The sequence below is a fragment of the Geotrypetes seraphini genome, chromosome 6 (assembly GCF_902459505.1).
Source record: "Geotrypetes seraphini chromosome 6, aGeoSer1.1, whole genome shotgun sequence".
Lineage (NCBI taxonomy): Eukaryota > Metazoa > Chordata > Amphibia > Gymnophiona > Dermophiidae > Geotrypetes > Geotrypetes seraphini.
In genome coordinates, this window is record NC_047089.1 from 180,286,400 (window position 1) to 180,308,198 (window position 21,799).

Sequence of the window (21,799 nt, forward strand, 5' to 3'; positions counted from 1 at the left end):
CCCCAGAGTTGTGCTAGGGGTCAGTGGCACTAGTATCCAATGAGGCAGGAATAACTTGAGATCAATCCTGCTTTACCCGCTAGACACCAAGGAAAACCCTGGTAGCCCAGGTAGGTCGGGAGGAGGTGGGGGGTATACTTTAGGAGGGAAGATTCCTATTAGAGGGTTGAAGCATGTGCTTCAGGGGACTCTAGATGGGGAGATCTGAACAGGGGTGTTTATTTGGATGTAGAGGTTTGTTGGGAGATCAGGAGTGGGGGTGTGAGCTTCATTGTGATGGATAGGGGAATGTGGTGGTGGTGGTGAGAGGAGTTGACGCAAGGACAGTTATTTTTGCATTGCAACTAGGAATACACAATTATCCTGGCTGTAGCTACGCAATCTAAATTATATCATGGTAATAAGTTAAATCGAGAGCCGTATTCCAGTCGGGTTTTCAGGATTTCACTAGTGAATATGCATTGAAAGCAGTGCATGCAAATAGATCTCATGCATATTCATTGGGGAAATCCTGAAAACCCGACTGGAATATGGTTCTCGAGGACCGGAGTTCCCTACCCCTGAGTTAAATGGTTCCTGAAGTACATTACTGCAGATTATTGTGGAAATCATTAACCTATGGTACCGAGTTACCACAGGTCAGTAACTCTCCAGACAAAATGTAATATTGTAGCACGGCTTAGTAACTACCTTCCTATGTTGCCCCTGAGGTCTTCCTAATCTAATCTAATCATAGTTTTTATGTATCATCTTAATGGTCCACCAAACGGTCACCCAATATGGTTTAAATTGGCAAAATACATAAACAAATACACATACATATGTAATCCTAGAGTGCCTGGTGAGCATCAGACATCATCTGGCACTTTAATCCACATATGCTTTAACACTTCTCTCAGTTAATAAACAGTCTAAGCCAGAATATACGTTCAAAAGATAGTCAGGTAGCTGGTATAAGTATTTCAGATTAATAACATTAAAGGTATTTATCCAGTATATATAGGATATTCAAAGTACTATATAACATTTACAGCCTCTTACTTTTTGTTGATTCTTTGCATGTAACTTCACAAAAGTCTCAGCAGGTAAAGGAGGCTTTTCTTCCCAGAGGGATATCTGGTGTTAAAGGGAAAAGGATCGGGACTTGTATACCTACTTTTTGTAATTATACAACCACACTCAAAGAGGTTTACATATAGGTACTCACAATCTAATGTATTTGGGGCTGTGGAGGATTAAATGACTTGCCCAGGTCACAAGGAGCAGCATGGCGCTAACCCCCAAGGTGGACCCTAGCATGCGGTAACTGTGATTTGGGTTATTCTTCCCAATGTGCACCACTTTGCATTTGTCCACATTCAATTTCATCTGTCACTTGTACGCCCAGTCTTCCAATTTCCTAAGGTCTGCCTGCAATTTTTCACAATCCACATGCATTTTAACAACTTTGAACAGTTTAGTGTCATCTGCAAATTTAATCACCTCACTCGTCGTTCCATTAGAGACCCCTGCGGCACTCCACTGTTTACTCTCCTCCATTGAGAAAAATGACCATTTAACCCTACCCTCTGTTTTCTATCCGATAACCAGTTCCTAATCCACAACTGAACTTTGCCAGTTAAAGTCTGATCTTCCTGGGATTTTCCCTTTGTCCCTGTTATTCCATCTCAGGTTGGATTTTGTAACACCTCTTTCGGCTCTACAGCTAGAAGTAGTGGTAGTTAGATTTCTTGTGATTGTGCTCCCTTGAAATAGTCTAGCAGCTTTACAGGCTTTGTGGCTGATTCTCATTTCCAGTACTTTATGGTTAGAGACTGTGCTAGTCAATTAATTTTCTTTCTGTAAGTAAGAAGACACTATAGCCAGGATGTTAAGTAAATTCTGTTCCCTTGCAGAGGTGTTAAGGGACTGGCCGAGGACTCAGAGCAACTCTGGTCCCCTTACTGTGAGGTGCAGTGGCCAGGGATCTGGAGCCAACAAAGAAGAACATTGCCTAGCTGCGTCGTTGTAGTCCCTCAGTTTCCCTCCAAAGTAGGGCTACTAGATTTTTGTTTGGAGAAACCCAGACACATGGCCATGCTCCATTCTGTTTCCACCCACGCAAAGCCTCATCTTTGTTTTCTGACCTCCAGACCACATCTGGAGGGTCTGTGAGAATGCGCAAATGCATGCGACATCATCCATGCATGCTCAGAGGCCCTCCAGACAAGGCCGTGTGGTTGGGGCTTTCCAAAACCCGGACAAACTACCGGGTTTTGGAAAGTCCATCCAGGCACCCAGACAGTCCTCTATTAAAAAAAAAAGGTCATGTCCGGGTTTCCTGGATATCTGGTAACCCTATTCCAAAGGGATGTGTCCTTCTACTGCAGTTGCTAAACAGAAGGATCAGCCCTGGATCTTTCTAGAAACTGCGGGAGTTTCTCCAGGCAAGAGATCAATAGAGGCCAAAAGTTCACACACAGCATTCTGGTAGAGGCACAGAGATTATTGCCAAGCTGTTTTTAACAGGCATAGAAATTGAGGAAAATGAAAGCAGATAAAGACCGGTGGCCTATCCAGTCTGCCCATCCATATGATCTACTATCCCTTCCTCTCTCTTTGAGATCCTATATGCGTGTCCCAAACTTTCTTGAATTTAGATAGTCTTTTTCTCCACAACTTCCACTGGGAGGCTGTTCAATGAATTCACTACCCTTCCTGTAAATAAGTATTTCCTTAGGTTATACCTGAGTCTATGCCCTTTCATCTTCAACCTATGTTTCCTCATTCCAGAGCTTCCTTTTAATTGAAAGAGTCTCTCTTCTTATGTAATTATGCAATGGAGGTATTTAAACATTTCTATCATATCTCTCCTAATGGTTATGGGAGCTAAGTTTGATTCCCACTGCAGCACCTTGTGACTCTGGGCAAACATAGAAACACGATGACAGATAAAAGCCAAATGGCCCATTTAGTCTGCCCATCCACAGTAACCATTATCTCTTTCTCTCTCAGATCCCACATGCCTATCCCAGGCCCTTTTGAAATCAGACACAGTTTCTGTCTCCACCACCTCTTCTGGGAGACTGTTCCATGTATCTGCAACCCTTTCTGTAAAGAAGTAACATAGTAGATGACGGCAGATAAAGACCCGAATGGTCCATCCAGTCTGCCCATCCTGATTCAATTTAAATTTTTTTTATTTTTTCTTCTTAGCTATTTCTGGGCAAGAATCCAAAGCTCTACCTGGTACTGTGCTTGGGTTCCTACTGCCGAAATCTCCTGCCGAAATACCATTTTAGTAGCCTTCCTCTGGACCAACTCCATCCTTTCTATATCTTTTTAAAGGTGCGGCTTCCAGAATTATACACAATATTCTAAATGATGTCTCGCCAAAATGTTATACAGGGACATCAGTACCTCCTTTTTCCTACTGGCCATACCTCTCCCTATACAACCTAGCATCCTTCTAACTTTCACCATCACCTTTTCAACCTGTTTGGTCACCTTAAGGTCATCACATACAATCACATCAAATCCCGCTCTTCTGTCGTGCACATAAATTCTTCACCCCCTAAACTGTACCGTTCCTTCGGTTTTTTGCAGCCCAAATGCATGACCTTGCATTTCTTAGCATTAAGGGCTCCTTTTATCAAGCCGCACTAGCGGGGTTAGCACACGTGACTTTTAATCATGCGCTAACCCCTGCGCTGGCCAAAAAACTACCGCCTGCTGAAGGCAGGCGTTAGCGGCTAGCGCTAGCATTAAACCGCTACCGTGGCTTGATAAAAGGAGCCCTAAATTTTAGCTGCCAAATTTCAGACCATTGTTCAAGTTTCGCCAGATCTTTCTTCATGTTGTTCACACCATCCGGCGTGTCGACTCTATTGCAGATTTTAGTATTATCTGCAAAGAGGCAAATCTTACCCGACAATCCTTCAGCAATATCGTTTATAAAAATGTTAAAAATAACAGACCCAAGAGCAGAACCTTGAGGCACACCACTTGTAACATCCCTTTCCTCAGATTGATCTTCATTGATCACTACCCTCTGTCACCTTCCACTCAACCAGTTCTTGACCAAGCCCTTCACTGTGGGACCCATCCCGAGGGCATTCAGTTTATTTATTAGACATCTGTGTGGAACACTGTCAAAGGCTTTGCTAAAATCTAAATAAACCACATCTAGCGCACATCCTCTATCCAATTCTCTGGTCACCTAGTCAAAGAAATTGATTAGATTTATCTGACAAGACCTATCTCTAGTGAATCCAAGTCAGTTAACCCTCCATTGCTCCAGGTACAAAATAAGTACCTGTATATAATATGTAAACTGCTTTGATTGTAACCACAGAAAGGCGGTACATCAAATCACATTCCCTTCCCCTCCCTCCATCTTCCACGGTTTACATATTGAGATATTTAAGTCTGTTCCCGTATGCTTTATAACAAAGACTGCCCTCGGAATCAACCCAGGCAGACTCTGTATGCCCCTCTTCATATAGTAAATACAAATAATAAATCAAAAATGCATAATATATAAAACAAAATTAAGACAATCCTTAGCCTAACAGCAAAGGTCAAACCATCTATAGCAGGAGGTTTATTGGTGTCCTTGTAACCTAAAATAACAGTTTCCTCCAGGAACTTGTCCAAACCTTTCTTAAAACCAGCTACGCTATCCACTCTTACCACAACCTCTGGCAATGCGTTCCAGAGCTTAACTATTCTCTGAGTGAGAAAATATTTCCTCTTATTGGTTTTAAAAGTATTTCCCTGTAACTTCATCGAGTGTCCCCTAGTCTTTGTAATTTTTGACAGAGTTACTTATGATCTGGTATCAGCAAGATGCTGCTCCATGTGGGGTTTCCAGCTGTTATTCTCAAAATAACTTCTGAAAGTCATTTGCTTTATCTTCTTAGGGGGTCAATATTCAAAGCAATTTAACTGGCTAGAAATGGCTCCTGGCTAAAAATAATCAGTTAGCTTGAAACTGCAAACCTGCTATTTTGGAGGCATTCCAGGGGCAGAGTTGGCACTTGGCCAGTTAACTGCTGATATTCAGCACTTAACTGGACAGGTTAAATGCATAAATAAAACCACATAAAAGTTAGTCCTATCTTTATGCTGTAACCCTTAGCCAATTAAGTGCTGAATATTGGATTTAAACCAGCTATACGTTTGCTTGCTCCTCAAAACCAGATATTCAGTGCCGAAGTCCAGACATGGTCTGACATTGAATATTCGGATTTAACCATCAGTGGCAGTTAGCAGAACACTGGTCATCATCAACTGAGTATGTGGCACTTATTTTTTAAATGTTTCGCTATGAGATGTAGATAATCTCTTCACCAGCAGTGAAGGCCTGTCTATTTCTATTCTAGGACATTATCTTCTGAGGAAATGGCTAACCCTTTATGATCCTGAATACATTAACTCTGGAGTACGGGGTTACCTGAAAGTCAGTGTCTATGTGCTGGGAGCTGGAGATCATGCTCCGGTAAGGATGGTAACCCTATCTTTCTGCATGTGCACCTAAAGACATGACTACTACAGCTTAGGGGCATGATCTGTTTAGTCATTACAACACCAGTACATACACTGCAAAAATCGCCTTATTTTTTCTCTTTTCTGTCTTTCTCACTCATTTATTTTCTTATTAACCTTTCTTCTCATTTCTAACTTGGAAGCATTTTTTGCATTTGTATTTACCGAAGAGGATATACACAACATACCGGAAGTTGACAGGCTATACACAGGAAACAAAGATGGTAAACTGACAGGGTTGACATTAGTCTAGAAGAGGTATGCAGGTAGATTGATAGGCTTAAAAACAGTAAATCCCCGTGACCAGATGGCATCTAACCGAGGGTAATCAAGGAACTGAAAGGGGCTATAGCTGAACTGCTCCAACTAATAGCCAATATGTCAATCAAATCGGGAAGGATTCCGGAAGACTGGGAAGAATTCCGGAAGACTGGAAAGTGGCGAATGTTACGCTGATATTTAAGAAAGGTTCGAAGGAAGATTTGGGAAATTATAGACTGGTGAGTCTGATCTCGGTACCAAGAAAGATGGTAGAGGCGCTGATAAAGGACCGCATCATTGATCACCTTGATGGACACAATCTGATGAGGACCAGGCAGCACGGCTTCAGCAAAGGAAGATCTTGCTTGACGAACTTGCTGCACTTCTTCGAGGGAGTAAATAGGCAGATAGACAAGGGTGATCCGGTCGACATTGTATATTTGGATTTTTAGAAGGCGTTCGACAAGGTCCCGCATGAATGACTACTTCAAAAAATTGCGAGCCATACAATTGAGGGTGAAATACTCATGTAGATTAAAAACTGGTTGGCAGATGGGAAACAGAGAGTGGGTAAATGGACAATACTCAGACTGGAAAAGCATCACAAGTGGAGTGCCGCAGGGTTCGGTGCTTGGACCCATGCTCTTCAACATATTTATAAATGACTTGGAAATTGGTACGACGAGCGAGATGATTAAATTTGCAGACGATAGAAAGTTATTCAGAGTAATGAAGACACAGAAGGATTGCAAAGACCTGCAATGTGACATGAACTTGCTTGAGAAATGGGCTGCGACACGGCAAATGAGGTTTAGCGTGGATAAATGTAAGGTGATGCATGTCGGTAACAAAAATCTTATACACGAATACAGGATGTCCGGTGCAGTACTCGTAGAGAACCCCCCAGGAAAGAGACTTGGGAGTACTGGTCGACAATTCAATGAAGCCATGGCGGTAGCAAAAAGGGCGAACAGAATGCTAGGAATGATTATGAAGGGGATCATGAACAAATCGGAGAAGGTTATCATGCTGCTGTACCAGGCCATGGTACACCCCCCACTTGGAATACTGCATCCAGCACTGGTTGCTGTACATGAAGGACACAGTACTACTCAAAAGGGTCCAGAGAAGTGTGACTAAAATGGTTAAGGAGCTGGAGGAGTTGCCGTACAGTGAGATTAGAGAAACTGGGCCTCTTCTTCCTTGAAAAGAGGAGACTGAGAGGGGACATGATCAAAACATTCAAGATAATGAAGGGAATAGACTTAGTAGATAAAGACGGGTTGTTCACCCTCTCCAAGGTAGAGAGAACGAGAGGGCACTCGCTAAAGTTAAAAGGGGATAAATTCCGTACAAACGTAAGGAAGTTCTTCTTCACCCAGAGAGTAGTAGAAAACTGGAGCGCTCTTCCGGAGGCTGTTATAGGGGAAAACACCCTCCAGGGATTCAAGACAAAGTTAGGCAAGTTTCTGCTGAACCAGAATGTACACAGGTAAGGCTAGTCTCAGTTAGGGCACTGGTCTTTGACCTAAGGGCTGCCGAGTGAGCGGACTGCTGGGCACGATGGGCCACCGGTCTGACCCAGCAGCGGCAATTCTTATGTTCTTATTTGTTTCTTCTATGTATTTCCCATCTCTATCACTCATTTTTTCTGACTTGTGTTTATCTCTGGTTTCTTTTTTCTGGTCCTTGTTATTATCATTTGTTTCTTGTTCTTTCCTGGCTCATGCCTCCATAGATCATTTTTTCTATTACATTCCCTGATAGTCAGGATTAGATGGCAACAATCTCTGGAGTAGTCTAATAGACTGGTACCACAGGAAGTACTTGTACATTTCTTCCTGTCTAGAGATCATTCTCTTCTTTTTTTTCCTATTTATGAGCTGGTCTTTGATAAATCATATAAAAGGCCTACATTGTGACAACTTAGGGGTAGATTCTAGAAACATAGAAAAAAGCAGCAGAAAAGGTCTTTAGCCCACCAAGTCTGCCCATTCCAAGTATCCCCTCCCCTGAATTTACTCCCTTAAAGATCCCACGTGAGTATCCCATTTTCTATTAAAATCCGTCACGCTGCTGGCCTTTATCACCTGGAGTGGGAGTCTGTTCCAATGATCCACTACTCTTTCGGTGAAGAAGTACTTCCTGGAGTCGCCATGAAACTTCCCTCCCCTGATTTTCAGCGGATGCCCTCTGGTGGTCGAGGGTCCCATGAACCAGAAGATATCATCTTCTGACTCGATGTGTCCCGTGATGTACTTATATGTTTCAATCATATCTCCCCGTTCTCTTCTTTCCTCAAGTGAGTACAGCTGCAATTTTTTTAATCTTTCTTCATATGTGAGATCCTTGAGCCCCAAGACCATCCTGGTGGCCGTTCGCTGAACCGATTCTGTAAGAAATCAGTATAAATTTGTAGATGCAAAACTATATTTGTTAAAAGTCCTTTGAACAGTACAAGAGTTCTCTGAGACAATTTCTAGAAGGGCTACAGGAAATCACTGATCAGATGGCACTGTAGTGGAGGCTTGTTGCAGGCAAGATCCTTTCAGTGTTGAGAGAGCCACATTCTCCAGAATTATGTGCTCAGCAAACTGTTGAAAGTGGAGATAGTTTGGCTAGCCTGAACTTTATTCAAAGTATTTTTTCCATCCTCTAGTATGAAACATAGAAACACAGAAGAATCAGGCAGATAAGGGCCATAGCCCATCAGGTCTGCCCACTCTACTGACCCACCCCCAAGTCTACTATCCTAGGGATCCCACTCCTGGTGACAGGTTCTCTTGGCTTAACCCTCTAATGCAGATTTAATATCAGACAAATGGAGGTTAAGGAAACCAAGTTGAAGACACTCTGGAAGAAGTATGGGAAGATAATGAGAAATGAAATTGTGGATAAATGGGAGATTTTCATTTCTCTTCAAGCTCAGGTAACATAGAGAACTTCTGGAAGATCATAAGGGGAGCTTTGAAAGGTTCAGTCAAATCAGATGAAATTAAATATAAGAATTTACTAAAATAAGAACCACTGACCAGTGGTGTAGTAAGGGAGGTTGTAGGCCACCCCGGGCGCCATCTTGGTGGAGGCGCCAGCACCCTTCCTTTTCTCCGCCTTTCCACTCTTTCCCACTCCTCCCCGCATGCATGTGCCTTTACTTCCCTCCCACCATACCTCTAGTTCTTTGCCGATGCAAGCAGCAACTCCAACCTGCTGTTTGCACTAGCATCGGCTCTCCCTCTGATGTCACTTCTGGGTCCCGCACCTAGGAAGTGATATCAGAGAGAAAGCCGACCTGACGTGAGCAGCAAGTTGGTGATGCTGCTCGCACCAGTGAAATTAAAAAGGTATAGGGTAGTGCTGCCCGATTCACGATTTGAATTGGTTCACCAATTCACTTCGGGTGAATCAATTTGAATCGATTTAAAACACCCAAAAAACGGCTTCCCGATTCGGACCCTCGCCCCCTAAAGCAGGAGCAGCAGCGCTGCTCTTGCTGGCTGGCCGCTGCCACACCTGCTTTAGAGGGCGAGGAGGAAGGGTCAGTCGGGAAGTGCTGCTGTTGGCTTCCCCCCCTGGCGTCCGGTTCCCCGCCCCCCAGCGTCCGGTTCCCCCCCCCCCCCGGCATCCAATTTCCCATCCTGGCCTCCCGCTTCTCCCCTGGCCTCCCCGCACCATTTACCTTATAAGTGAAACCTGCAGAGTGGATCGCAGTACTAGCATCTTTGCAAACTGCTTCGAGGCTGTTTCCTCTGCTGCGATCCTGCCTCTGACGTCAGAGGAGGGGCAGGACCGCAGCAGAGGAAACAGCTCAAAGCAGTTTGCAAAGATGCTAGTACCGCGATCTGCTCTGCAGGCTTCACCTATAAGGTAAACGGTGTGGGGAGGCCAAGGGGAACATGGAGGCCTTCCCGGGGGGAGGGGTGTGCAGTCCTTCGGGGAGGGACAGGCCTTTAGGGGGACAGGCCTTGGGGGTGCAGGCCTTCAAGAGGGGGTGCAGGCCTTCAAAGGGGGAACAGGCCAGGGATGGTGGCATAGGCCTTCAGAGGGGACAGGCAGGCCTTTAAGGTGGGGACAAGCCTTTAAGGGGGGACAGGCCTTCAGGGGTGGGGTGCAGGCCTTCGGGGGGGACAGACCTTCAGGGGAGGGGGGACCCTGGTGTAGAAGTACAAGGAGGGAGGGAGGGAGGGAAGGGGGTTTCAAAGAGACGTGCATATGCCGGACTTTGGGGGGGGGGGGAGAAACAATGGGTCTAAAAATAGAGGAGAGGGAGAGATGATTTAAGGAGGGAAGGAACAGAAAGGGAGAGAAGTTGGACACAAGGGATGGTGTGGAGGGGGGATAGAGATACTGGATAGGAGGGTAGTTGGGAAAAGAAAGGGAGAGATGGTGGACCCTGGGCTGCTGGAGAAGGAGGGAGAGATGCTGGATGAAAGGGTAGTTAAGAAAAGGTGGATCTGTGGATGGAGACAAAAAAAAAAAGAAAGATGCCAGACCTCCGGGGGAGGGAAGGGAAATGGAAAGGGAGGATGGAAATAGCAGATGAATGGTTAGCACAGAGAAAGAAGAAAGAAGGAGACCCTGGCAAGCAAGTTATCGGAAGACAACCAACAAGATTTGAATAATGATCAGACAACAAAAGGTAGAAAAACTAATTTTATTTTCTGTTTTGTGATTACAGTATGTCAGATTTGAAATGTGTATCCTGCCAGAGCTGGTGTTAGGCCAGAGAGAGAGAGGAAAAGTCTTTTTGGTTTGTTTATTTTGTTTACACCACAGCGCCAGTGTGATTAGGAGAAGGCAAAGGGGGTGAAGAGGCTATAAAATAAACCCACCAAGATGTTTGAAAAAAAAACAACCACCCAATTGGGCAGGAAAATCGAATCGAAAAACCAATTCAATAGGCTGAATCTAATCGAAATTTTTTTTCCTGAATTGGGCAGCACTAGTATATGGGAAGAGAAGGGGTGTGTGTGCATGGCAGGGGGGCGGGGAAGAGGGTGGGGGAGGGGCGACTCTCGCTATGCCACTGCCACTATTCATTGGCCTCCAAGGGGGAAGAGAATGGGATTTGATATTTGTAGGGTATCTTTGAAACTGTCCCCTCTCCACAACTACTTCCCTTCCTCCAGCACCCCCACAGACAAAATGGAATCAAGGGTGAAATACTCACGTGGATTAAAAACTGGCTGGAGCATAGGAAACAGAGAGTGGGGGTAAATGGCGAGCGTGTTTGAGCAAAAATCAGGGACTGCTTTGAAAAAGCCAGTACGGCGAAACATGTCAGCAGAAGTCCCCAGGAGACAAAATTGAAGCAGAATTTGAAAGTAAAAAAGATAAGTGATCCAGCTTTAAAATAATTTTTAAAGAAGTAATTTATATAAATGAAAAAGTTGAAAAATTCACTATAAAAATGTACAAGCAGATGGATTGAATGACGATTTAGCAGATCTTCAAAAAGTTGTTTGAGGAATACTGCACCTTCTGAGAATCCTAAAAACTGCTTTAATCATATGTTTAAAATCTAAAGAAATTGCATACAAGATGTGGATGTTGATTACATAAAATATACAGCACAGATATACACATACCTGCAGAGAAGTTGGAATGAATCCCATGCATTCTGTACCCACTTGTGTTTATTTCTCTTATCTCATGCAGCAGTCAAGACTATTCCATTTAAACTGGTAGTTCCAGTGTTTGTTTTTGGATAACAAGAATATATTAAGGTCCCTTGTCTTAGAAGAATAAACTTAGAAATAAAGGGATGTTTATTTCTAGTTAAGTCATATTTCTGGTCTCAGACTTGTTGGAGAACTGCTCAGAATGGGGAAATTTTAATGGAGACAGAGACCTCCTGGGCAGCAAGTGACATAAAAATTCTTCCTGTGGCTATAGTTGTATTTCATTCCCCTTAGTCCTGATCACAGTTAATAGGAAAGTAATGAATGGTAAGAACATTTCTGATTTCTATTCCCCTGTCCTCCACATTGAACTTCTTTTTTCTTTAAATCCTAACATCAGGCTCTATCACTGTCTGTTTTCTTATTATGTATGTTATTTTGTCATCTACCTTAGATAAAGGCAGAATATAAATTAATAAACATAAACTTTTTTATGTCTGATCATTGTTCTCTCTGCTTTTACTCCCTGGTACAGATGGAGGAAGCGACTGCTTCTGAAAATGATGATGTGGAATCGAATCTACTGACACCAGTGGCAATGCCCATTCGGATGGCAACTATTATGGTTCGAATATACAGAGCTGAAGATATCCCTTATAGTGTGTATAATACTAATTTGTATGTAGTTGTTTCCCTGTTTATTTGGTGCTGAGGGCGGTCCCAGAAATACTATAAACAAAAAAAGATTTGTATTTGTATTGTATTTGTACTTCTAGAAAGAAACAAAACCCCAACCATAACAAACCTAGAAATAAATTCCCATCGCATATCCCTCACAACTCAACCTAAAACTGCTGGGAATAATGATAGACAAAGGCTACACCATGCAACTTCAAATCAGCAAACGGTTCAGAAGGCATTCGCAACCATGCACAACTTAAGACAAATCCGAAAATACTTCAACAACGAACAATTCAAACTCGTAGTACAAGCGCTAATCCTAGGACTCCTGGACTACTGTAACATACTTTACTTGTCATACCCCACCAACATGCTAAAGCAATTACAAACAGTCCAAAATACAGCCCTAAGACTAATATACTCGCTGAAAAAATACGACCACATTACCTCAGCTTTCCAAGACTCATACTGGCTCCCATTACAAGCATGTATACAACACAAATTTTACTGCACCCTATTCAAAGCCCTAAATGTAAATGGACCAACCTATCTGAACAACCGCCTAATCAGGAAAAACACATCCAGACCAAGGAGAACTCAGCACACTTTACCCACCCCCCAATCAAAGGCATGCAAAGCAAAAAAATATATGACGGTCTACTAGCCACCAGAGCAGCAAAAATAGATCACCACCTCTCAAATCTGCTGATCACGACGCCCAACTACAAAACATTCAGGAAAGAACTGAAAGCCAAACTATTCAAGAAATTTGTCAAATGATCTAACCAAACCTTATCAAACCCTCCCCAAATCCAGATGCATACTATAGCTATCAATCTTGAAATCTCCCTGGGAACGTCCAGGCTAATTTCTTGTAAACCGCCTAGAACTGAAAGGTATTGGCAGGATAGAAGACATCAGTGTAATGTAATTGTGGGCCCCAAAATACACTCCTATACCAGCATTTCTCTAGCAGGATGGGGAGAGAATACTCTCAGGGCTTGAGCTCAAACACTGAGGCTGAGTAGATAAGCTAGACAAAAATACAACAGAAGTCCTATGAATAAATAAAAATTTTAAAAAACATCAAAACAATGCTCTTTATTGGGCACTTCCCAAGTTAATAAAAATAAAGAGCAGTAAAACAATCAAAAGGAGTAAACAGACAATCCATTTGAAAAAGAAGCATAAGATCAAAAAAAGATCCACTTTCTCACAGATCTCTTCCAGATTTATGTTATTTGTACTTGATGTACCATCCTTTAGGGGAGAGTGTGGTGCAGCGGTTAAAGTTACAGCCTCAGCACCCTGAGGTTGTGGGTTCAAACCCACGCTGCTCCTTGTGACCCTGGGCAAGTCACTTAATCCCCCCATTGCTCCAGGTATGTTAGATAGATTGTGAGCTCGCCGGGCACAGAGGGAAAACTGCTTGAGTACCTGAATAAATGCATGTAAACCATTCTGACTTCCCCTGGGAGAAAGGTATAGAAAATTAAATAAATTAAAAAAAAAAAAATTTAAAATTTTTAGGTCATACCAGTCAAAATGGTTTATATAAGAGCAAACAGGTCTCTCTGGCATCTGTCTCTTCCAGTAGCAGGTGTTGGGCAGGTGCTATGTTTCTCCTTAGTAGCTCCTTTTCCTTTGAATGTGTTTGCAACTTAGACTTCTTTCTCCCATCTTTTGAACTTTTAGATGGAAAACTCACCAAATGTAATTAACCTTAAGGTTCTGTTCTTGGGCCTGTTCTTTTTAACATTTTTATAAACGATATTGCTGAAGGGTTGTCGGGTAAGATTTGCCTCTTTGCGGATGATACCAAAATCTGTAATAGAGTAGACACACCGGATGGTGTGAATAGCATGAAGAAAGACCTGGCGAAACTTGAAGAATGGTCTGAAATTTGGCAACTAAAATTTAATGCTAAGAAATGCAAGATCATGCATTTGGGCTGCAAAAACCCGAGGGAACGGTACAGATTAGGGAGTGAAGAGCTTATGTGCACGACAGAAGAACGGGACTTGGGTGTGATTCTATGTGATGATCTTAAGGTGGCCAAACAGGTTGAAAAGGTGACGGCGAAAGCTAGAAGGATGCTAGGTTGCATAGGGAGAGGTATGGCTAGTAGGAAAAAGGAGGTATTGATGCCCCTGTATAAGACTTTGGTGAGCCTTCATTTAGAATATTGTATACAATTCTGGAGGCTGCACCTTCAAAAAGATATAAAAAGGATGGAGTCGGTCCAGAGGAAGGCTACTAAAATGGTATGTGGTCTTCATCATAAGGTATATGGGGACAGACTTAAAGATCTCAATCTGTATACTTTGGAGGAAAGGCGGGAGAGGGGAGATATGATACAGACATTTAAATACCTACGTAATGTAAATGCACATGAGTCGAGTCTCTTTCATTTGAAAGGAAACTCTGCAATGAGAGGGTATAGGATGAAGTTAAGAGGTGATAGGTTTCGGAGCAATCTAAGGAAATATTTTTTTACAGAAATGGTGGTAGATGCGTGGAACAGTCTCCCAGAAGAGGTGGTGGAGATAGAGACTTTGTGTGAATTCAAAAGGGCCTGGGATAGGCACATGGGATCTCTCAGAGAGAGAAAGAGATAATGGTTACTGCAGATGAGCAGACTAGATGAGCCATTTGGCCTTTATCTGCCATCATGTTTCTATTAAGTCTCTACAAACATAGTAACATATTACATGACGGCAGACAAAGGCCTGAATGGGTCCATCTAGTCTGCCCAGTAGTTATATGCTTTATGAATTCATGATTAAGTTAAATTGTCTTTTTTCTTAGATTTTTCTGGTAATGTCTGCCCCAGTACTGTCCTTAGATTGTAAATATTGGAGCTGCTGTCAACACTCACGCCTATCCAAACCATCTCTTCATTTGTGGGATACAGGCAGTAAAAGTCTGCCCAGCATTGTCCTAATATTCCAAATTACGAGAGTTCCTTTTTAAGTTTCAAGTTTATTTAAGTTTTGATATACCGCATATAATAAACCTGAGTAGTTTATAATTATAAAAGAGGGAATAGGATTTGCATAAAATTAAGCATTGACATACTAACAACAACAATCTTAGTCAAACGACACAATCTGGTTAAAAGGTAAAGGAGAAGGGGAGGAACTACAATATCTTGATAGGAAACTTTCCTATTGAGAACAAATAAGCGCGGTGGTATGAAATTGTTTCCACAAATTTCACATGATTAGATCTATCACAAATGTTCTTGAACTGGCCACCCTTAACATCCTCATTCATTCTGTCATTATTTCTAAACTGGATTACTGCAATTTATTATATAATATCATCACTTAGAAACAACTAAGGTGACTACAGCTAATCCAGAATGCATTGATAAAAATTATCACTAACTGTGTCGCATACCCACATTGGATTCTCCAGGGTCCAGAAGTTTCAGTCCATGTGGGAACCCTTCTGGAATTCTCTGACCTCGACTGCTCATAGAAGACTGTTGAACTTATAATTTTCTGTCATTTAGTTACTCTTTGATGTGTTGACGGCATGTCCTACTTTCCTCTTTGTTGGGCTGGAGATGGGGATGGGTGGGTGGGGGGTATGTATAAAATATATTCTGCAGAGTATTTACTATTGTTTGCTGGTATTGGACTCTGGTTGTATTTGTATATTTCTTCTTTAATAAACACATAATAATAATAAAAAAATTATCACTAACTCAAAGAAATTTGACCACATAACACCGCTTTTGTGAAATGCCTACCGGCTACCAATTCAGCACCGAATAACCTATAAAATTGCTCTATTTCAAAATTTGACAGTCAAATCTTTCAGCATTTCTTGATAAATTATTAATCCCATATACTTCTCTTAGGATCCTGCGCTCTGTGGACCATAGCATACTCTCAATTCCTTCCTTAAAAATTAATACCAGACCTAATGAGGTCTTTTCAATTGGCGCACCTCAGTTATGGAACACCTTGCCTTCTTTTCTTAGAGGAGAATCAGCTCTTGATAGATTCAAGAGCTCCTTGAAGTCCTTTCTGTACAGGGTTTCCGTACAGGGATGCCTTTGAAGACTAAACTTTTATCCTAGCTCTTCAACCTTCAATAATCCATTATTTTTTCTTTTCTAATTTATAGGATGCACCAGACATATTCTTTGCCTTCCCAATTGTATTTCCCTTGTTTCTTTTCTTTAGTTATTGTAGTTCTACCCTTGTCCTTTATGCATCAGTTTAGTCCGTGTCCATGTCCCCAATTTTATTATGTACACCACTTAGAAATATTATAAGCAATAGCATTAAATTTTAAATAAACCTGAAACCTGATCATTTTCTATCAGGGACCCAAGACATAGCTAATGCTAAAGGAGAGCTCTCAGAAGAGAGTGGGGCAGCTGGCAGGGTTACCCACTCTCTCCAGGGGTATTTGCATTATGTATAAAACCTTTGGCTAAATTGTACATCAGGCTGTAGTGATAGCAAGGATCTAAGTTGGTGAGGTGGAAATGGAGCATACTCTGTTTGTTGATAATCTCCTGGAGATAAAAGCGAAGCCCAGTATTACTGTAAGAATAGCCATAATGGGTCAGACAATGGTCCATCTAGCTCAGAATCCTGTTTCCAGAAGTGGCCAACCCAGGTCACAAATACTTGGCAGAAATCCAAATGGTAGCAACATTCCATGCTCTGATCCTAGGACAAACAGTGGCTTTCCCCCATCTATTTCAATAGCAAACTATGGACTTTTCCTCTAGAAAGGGAAAGAGAAAAGGGATGGGATTTGTACACTGTCTTTTTGTGGTTACACATTCAAAACGGTGTACAAATATACAGGCACTTATTTTGTACCTGGGGCAATAGAGCATTAAGTGATTTGCCCAGGGACACAAGGAGCAGCATTTGTCCAAATTTTTTTTAAACCCAGATATGCTAACTGCTGTTACCACATCTTCTGGCAACAAGTTCCAGAGCTTAACTGTTAAGTTGAGTGAAAAACTATTGCAGCAACTGAGATAATTTGTAGTGAACTAAGGCAAAGTTCTCTCTAAGCTGTGCGCCTTTTAGCAGGAGACCGCACAGCCATTCAGCCCTCACCATTTTCCCACCTTCTACCCCTGCTGCTGGTGCTGCTACTTTTCTGAAGAAGCAGTAGCAGCGGCAAACTGAAACAGAACGGCTGTGGGACCTTCCCATATATACAATGTAATGGAAAATTTTTGCTCACATCAACTCATTCTTTTGCTCATGAAAAAAAGGTTTTGCTCTCATGAACTCGGTACTTAGAGGAAGCATTGTTATTCACTCTAATTTCTTTCATTTTTAGGTGTTCTTTACTGTATAGTGTTGTAGGAATGCCTTATGTGTCTGACCAGTTATCTCTAGATATAGTTTCCTTTCACTGTGCTTTTATAAAAACTTACACAATGTAAATTTCCAGGTGTGTCATTCTGGACAAGCAGGTTATCTCCCCATGACTGCGAGCTATATGCAGAAAGAATCCATTCTAGTTTTTTTTCTGTGATCCTCCTACTTCACCAGGAGCTGTACTACCACCTGCAGTTTTTCCCTTCTGCACGCGAGCTGGAAGGAGTGTTTCTGTTCTGCTCTCACTTTTTCTTATTTTATTCAGTGTTTTCAACTTTTATTCAGTGTTTTCAGTGTTCGGAGCTTTAAAGTTGGTATCGGCTCTAACTGCATAGAGAAGAAGCAGACTGAGATCTGAAGCTGACAGGCAGCTGTTAACCAGCTTGCACAAGTATTTTTGGAGCTCAGGGCTGTCCCTGCTTTCTGTCCCTCACCTGCTGCTTAGGGGTTCGAGCACAGGCTGTTAGGCATCTGTAGAAGGCTCAGCGGTGTCTCATAGAGTGCCAGCTGCATTTTTTGCCTCCTCTTTCTGGTAGAGCATCTGTTGATCTGCAGGGGTGGGGGTGCAGTCAGACGCCATGTTTGACTGGCAGCCCAAAGATTAGCGCTGAAGAAGCATTTCCAGCATGAGGCAGTGATTCTTCTCCTTTCCAGCTATTATAAAGAGCTGAGGCAGGCTGCATCACATTGCCAGCATAGGTTACAGTGAATAAGGCTGTTACAGCCTATGAGGTGAATCGGGTGGTGGGGGGAGGGGAGTAGATCTGATAAACAGATTTTTGAGGGTTTCCATGTTCCTCTTCCTTCCCCCTCTTGAAAAATCCTAAATTAGCTGATTTTTTTTTTTTGATTTTTTTTTAACTTTAGTTAGGGTTTTTTTTTAGGCATGAAAATCTTGATGACTGCCATCTTGGATTTTTAGTAATCTTTTTTTCAAAAGTTCCCTGCACTTCCAAAACTTAAATTTCTGCCTCAAAACTGGTTGGTATGGAGTCCTTGGGCTCTTTTACCCAAGATTCATGCCAGGATTTTGAGGCAGGAGCGGCCAGCTTAGCCTCTCCTTTGTGTACTCAGATGACAAAAAAGGTGGCTAGCACTGTTTTTGGGGCCTGGAAATATTGACCGTTCCGCATGTAAGGACTTGGATGCCCCGCAGCCCAAGAAACACAAAGTAGAGTCATAACACTTGGTACAGATGCCTTCTCAAACTTCTTTAAATTTTTGTGGAAAGCCTTTCACGAGAGCCATGCTTCTCCGGAGTCCCATTGCGCATCTGACTTGCCTCAGCAAGACACAGCCTCCCAAGGCATGTCTTCTTCACAGTCAGCTGCTGTTCAGGACTCGGGAGACAACCAAGGGATACGGATAATAATTTTGCTGATCCCTTATTTTCTGCAGATGCTCCTCCCATGGTAGGGGACCCAAGACCGTACACTGGCACTTTAGATCCTATTTTGGCTTCAGAACACGGGGACGAACCCACAGTTCTGCGCTTATTTAAGTCTGCTGTCTTACCAGATCTCATTTCGGAGTTTCTGCATGAGCTGAAATTGGAAACACAGCTAGCTCCTTCCACTTCCTCCTCCCTCATGTGTGGAGGGTCAGTCCTCTGTTACCCTAGCATCCAGATATTAATGTCTTGATTTTGGAGCAGTGGGATTATCCGGAGGGAGTCTCTCAAAGTAGTGAGAGCCATGTCAAGGTTGTAGCCTATGGCACAGGGAGTGTCAGTAACTTTTTAGTCAGCCTAAAGTGGATTCCTTGGTTGCCCAAGTCACCAAGCGCACCTCTTTTCTGAGTGAAGGCAGTGTGGTGCTCAAGGATATGGTTCTCAGACAACTTTTTGAGGCAGTGGCTTTGGGAGTCAAAGCTGCCTCAGCAGCATCCTTTGTCACTCGTGCTTGTCTGTGTAGACTGCGCACTTTGGAGTGTGAGGGAGATGATTTTCCCCTCCCCCCAGCTATTTTTATCTGTTGTGGATTATGTAGCTGACACTCTGTATGACATTAAATGGGTCCTGGATAAAGCATCAGCTTATTCCATTTCTGCCTGTAGAATTCTCTGGATCAGACAATGGGCTGGCGATTCCACCTCTAAAGCTACTCTTGCCAGACTCCCTATTAAGGGGCAGCTTTTATTTGGTAAAATAATGATCTCATCAACTGTGTGGTGGACCATCGCCCCAGGACCTGCCTGATAGTAGATCCAAGACCTCTAGAGCAGGGGTAGGGAACTCTGGTCCTCGAGAACCATATTCCAGTCAATTTTCAGGATTTCCCCAATGAATATGCATGAGATCTATTTGCATGCACTGCTTTCAATGCATATTCATTGGGGAAATCCTGAAAACCCGACTGGAATATGGCTCTTGAGGCCTGGAGTTCCCTATCCCTGCTCTAGAGGCTCAGGGTGCTCTAATTTTGTTTCTCCAGGCGTTTTTGATAAGTTCCATGTCACAGAGATTCTCCCAAGGCTACAGTCAGATGTTTTCTGGATCCAGCCATGACCAGGCCTCCATTTCCCATACTGATTCATCTCCCAAGAACTGGCAATGATGCCAGCCCCTCTTCCTATAGGGGGCAGGATCTCAGTGTTTCTGCAGGCCTGGGTCCAGATTTCAGCTGACCGCTTGGTTTTGATCATAATTCGGACTGGCTAAAAGCTGGAATTTGCCCAGCCTCTGACGGATTGGTTTGTGGACTCTCCCACAGGGTGGCCAGAAATGGTGGTCAGAGCACAAGCCACTCTGAAATGGTTACTCGACATTCAGGCTATAGAGCCTTATGCTTGCCCATATACTTTATTGTGCCAAAGAAAGGCTCCGACGATTGGAGACCCATTCTGGATCTGACTCACGTAAATGCAGTGTTCAAAGTTCTGCGCTTTTGCATGGAAACAGTTTGATCCGTCATAGCAATGGTGACCCTGGTGAGTTCCTAGCCCCTCTAGATCTGATAGAAGCCTACTTGCATATTCCTGTTTCCTAGACCACAGAGTTTCTCAGATTTCATGTTTTGGAAAATTATTATCAATTTTCAGCTCTACCGTTTGGCCTGGCAACAGCTCCTCATGCCTTCATCAAAGTGATGGTTGTGGTAGCAGCTCACCTGTACAAGATGGGAATGCAAGTGCATCCCTACCTGGATGGCTGATCAGGGCCCTCTCGTTGTCTGAGGGTCAGTGCACCATGGATCAGGTGATCCGAGTCCTGGAGGATCGGGGTTGGATTGTAAATTTGTAGAGCTGCGACTTGGTCCACTCTACACATATATGCAAAGTTTTACAGAGTGGACGTTGCAGCAAGAGAGGACTCTGCTTTTGGTTCCTCTGTGTTGCAGGCCGGCACAGTCAGCCCGCTCTGAATTTCTGGGACTGCTTTTGTACATCCTGCTTGTCCAGAGTGACACACCTATTGCACTGGAAAAAGAGATTATGTCCTCACCTTGATAATATCTTTTCCAGTAGATAGGTATGTCATTCTGGACCCCTGCCCTGTTCTTCCTTGGCCTACCTACTGTCTCATTCCTTGGCCTACCTACTGTCTCATACCTACTGTCAAACTTCTTCTCCAAGTTTGTATCTTGGATGCCAGTCAGCTCTTTGAGCCCTGAAGAATTCTATATAATATCTTTATAGTCTCTACTACTTGAGCTGCTTTGATGCTTTTGTTGGCTGTTACTTGTTCATTGGGTGTTCAAGAATTAAGTTTGAGCAGAACAGTTGAATTTTGTCCTTACTTCACATAATTTCAATGGAGCTCTTGCATGCTTGGGTACTAACTGCAGGTGGAAATAAAGATCCCAGTGAAGTAGGAGGAGCACAGAAAAAATTTGGGGTGGATTCCTTCTGCATATGGCTTGTGGTCATGGGGAGATAACCCGCTTATCCAGAATGACACACCTATCTACTGGAAAAGATATTATAAAGGTAAGGACATAATCTCTTTTCCCTGTCCAAAGAAAGTAAAATATTTGAAAGAACATTTACATGAGTAAATTTAAATAAATTGGCCTAAAAAAATACAGATACCCTTAACACCCATTTTAACAAACATGTCCAGATCAAATACGCTCCACATTTATAGAAACTCAACCTACACCCACATCTCTCACATATCCCCCATACACATCTACACACCCACACATGACATACACCCCCAAATATTCACAGACACATCCTCACACAGAGACTGATATTCATATAAAACCAGCACAAAAATAATAAAGAATATAAAAAGTTAAAATTGTTAAAAGCACATAATACAGTACACGATATACAATAATAGTCGATGTAATGAATGCCTTTGGAAATTTTGTATATCTTGTTTTACTAATCTGTTGTTCTTTT

General features: G+C 42.7%; 1 protein-coding gene across 10 annotated transcripts in view; it reads left to right on the forward strand.

Moving 5' to 3' along the window:
• The window catches only part of FER1L5 (fer-1 like family member 5), a 363,329-nt gene that overhangs the window by 79,917 nt on the left and 261,613 nt on the right, over nt 1-21,799 (forward strand). For all 10 annotated transcript variants that reach the window (XR_004539782.1, XM_033947691.1, XM_033947688.1 and 7 more), the window contains 2 exons: nt 5,364-5,479; nt 11,944-12,067. Coding sequence is in view for 9 of the 10 variants with exons in the window: in XM_033947691.1 (XP_033803582.1) it covers nt 5,364-5,479; nt 11,944-12,067 (240 nt within the window). In the remaining variant the exon portion in view is untranslated. The remainder of the gene's footprint in view (nt 1-5,363; nt 5,480-11,943; nt 12,068-21,799) is intronic.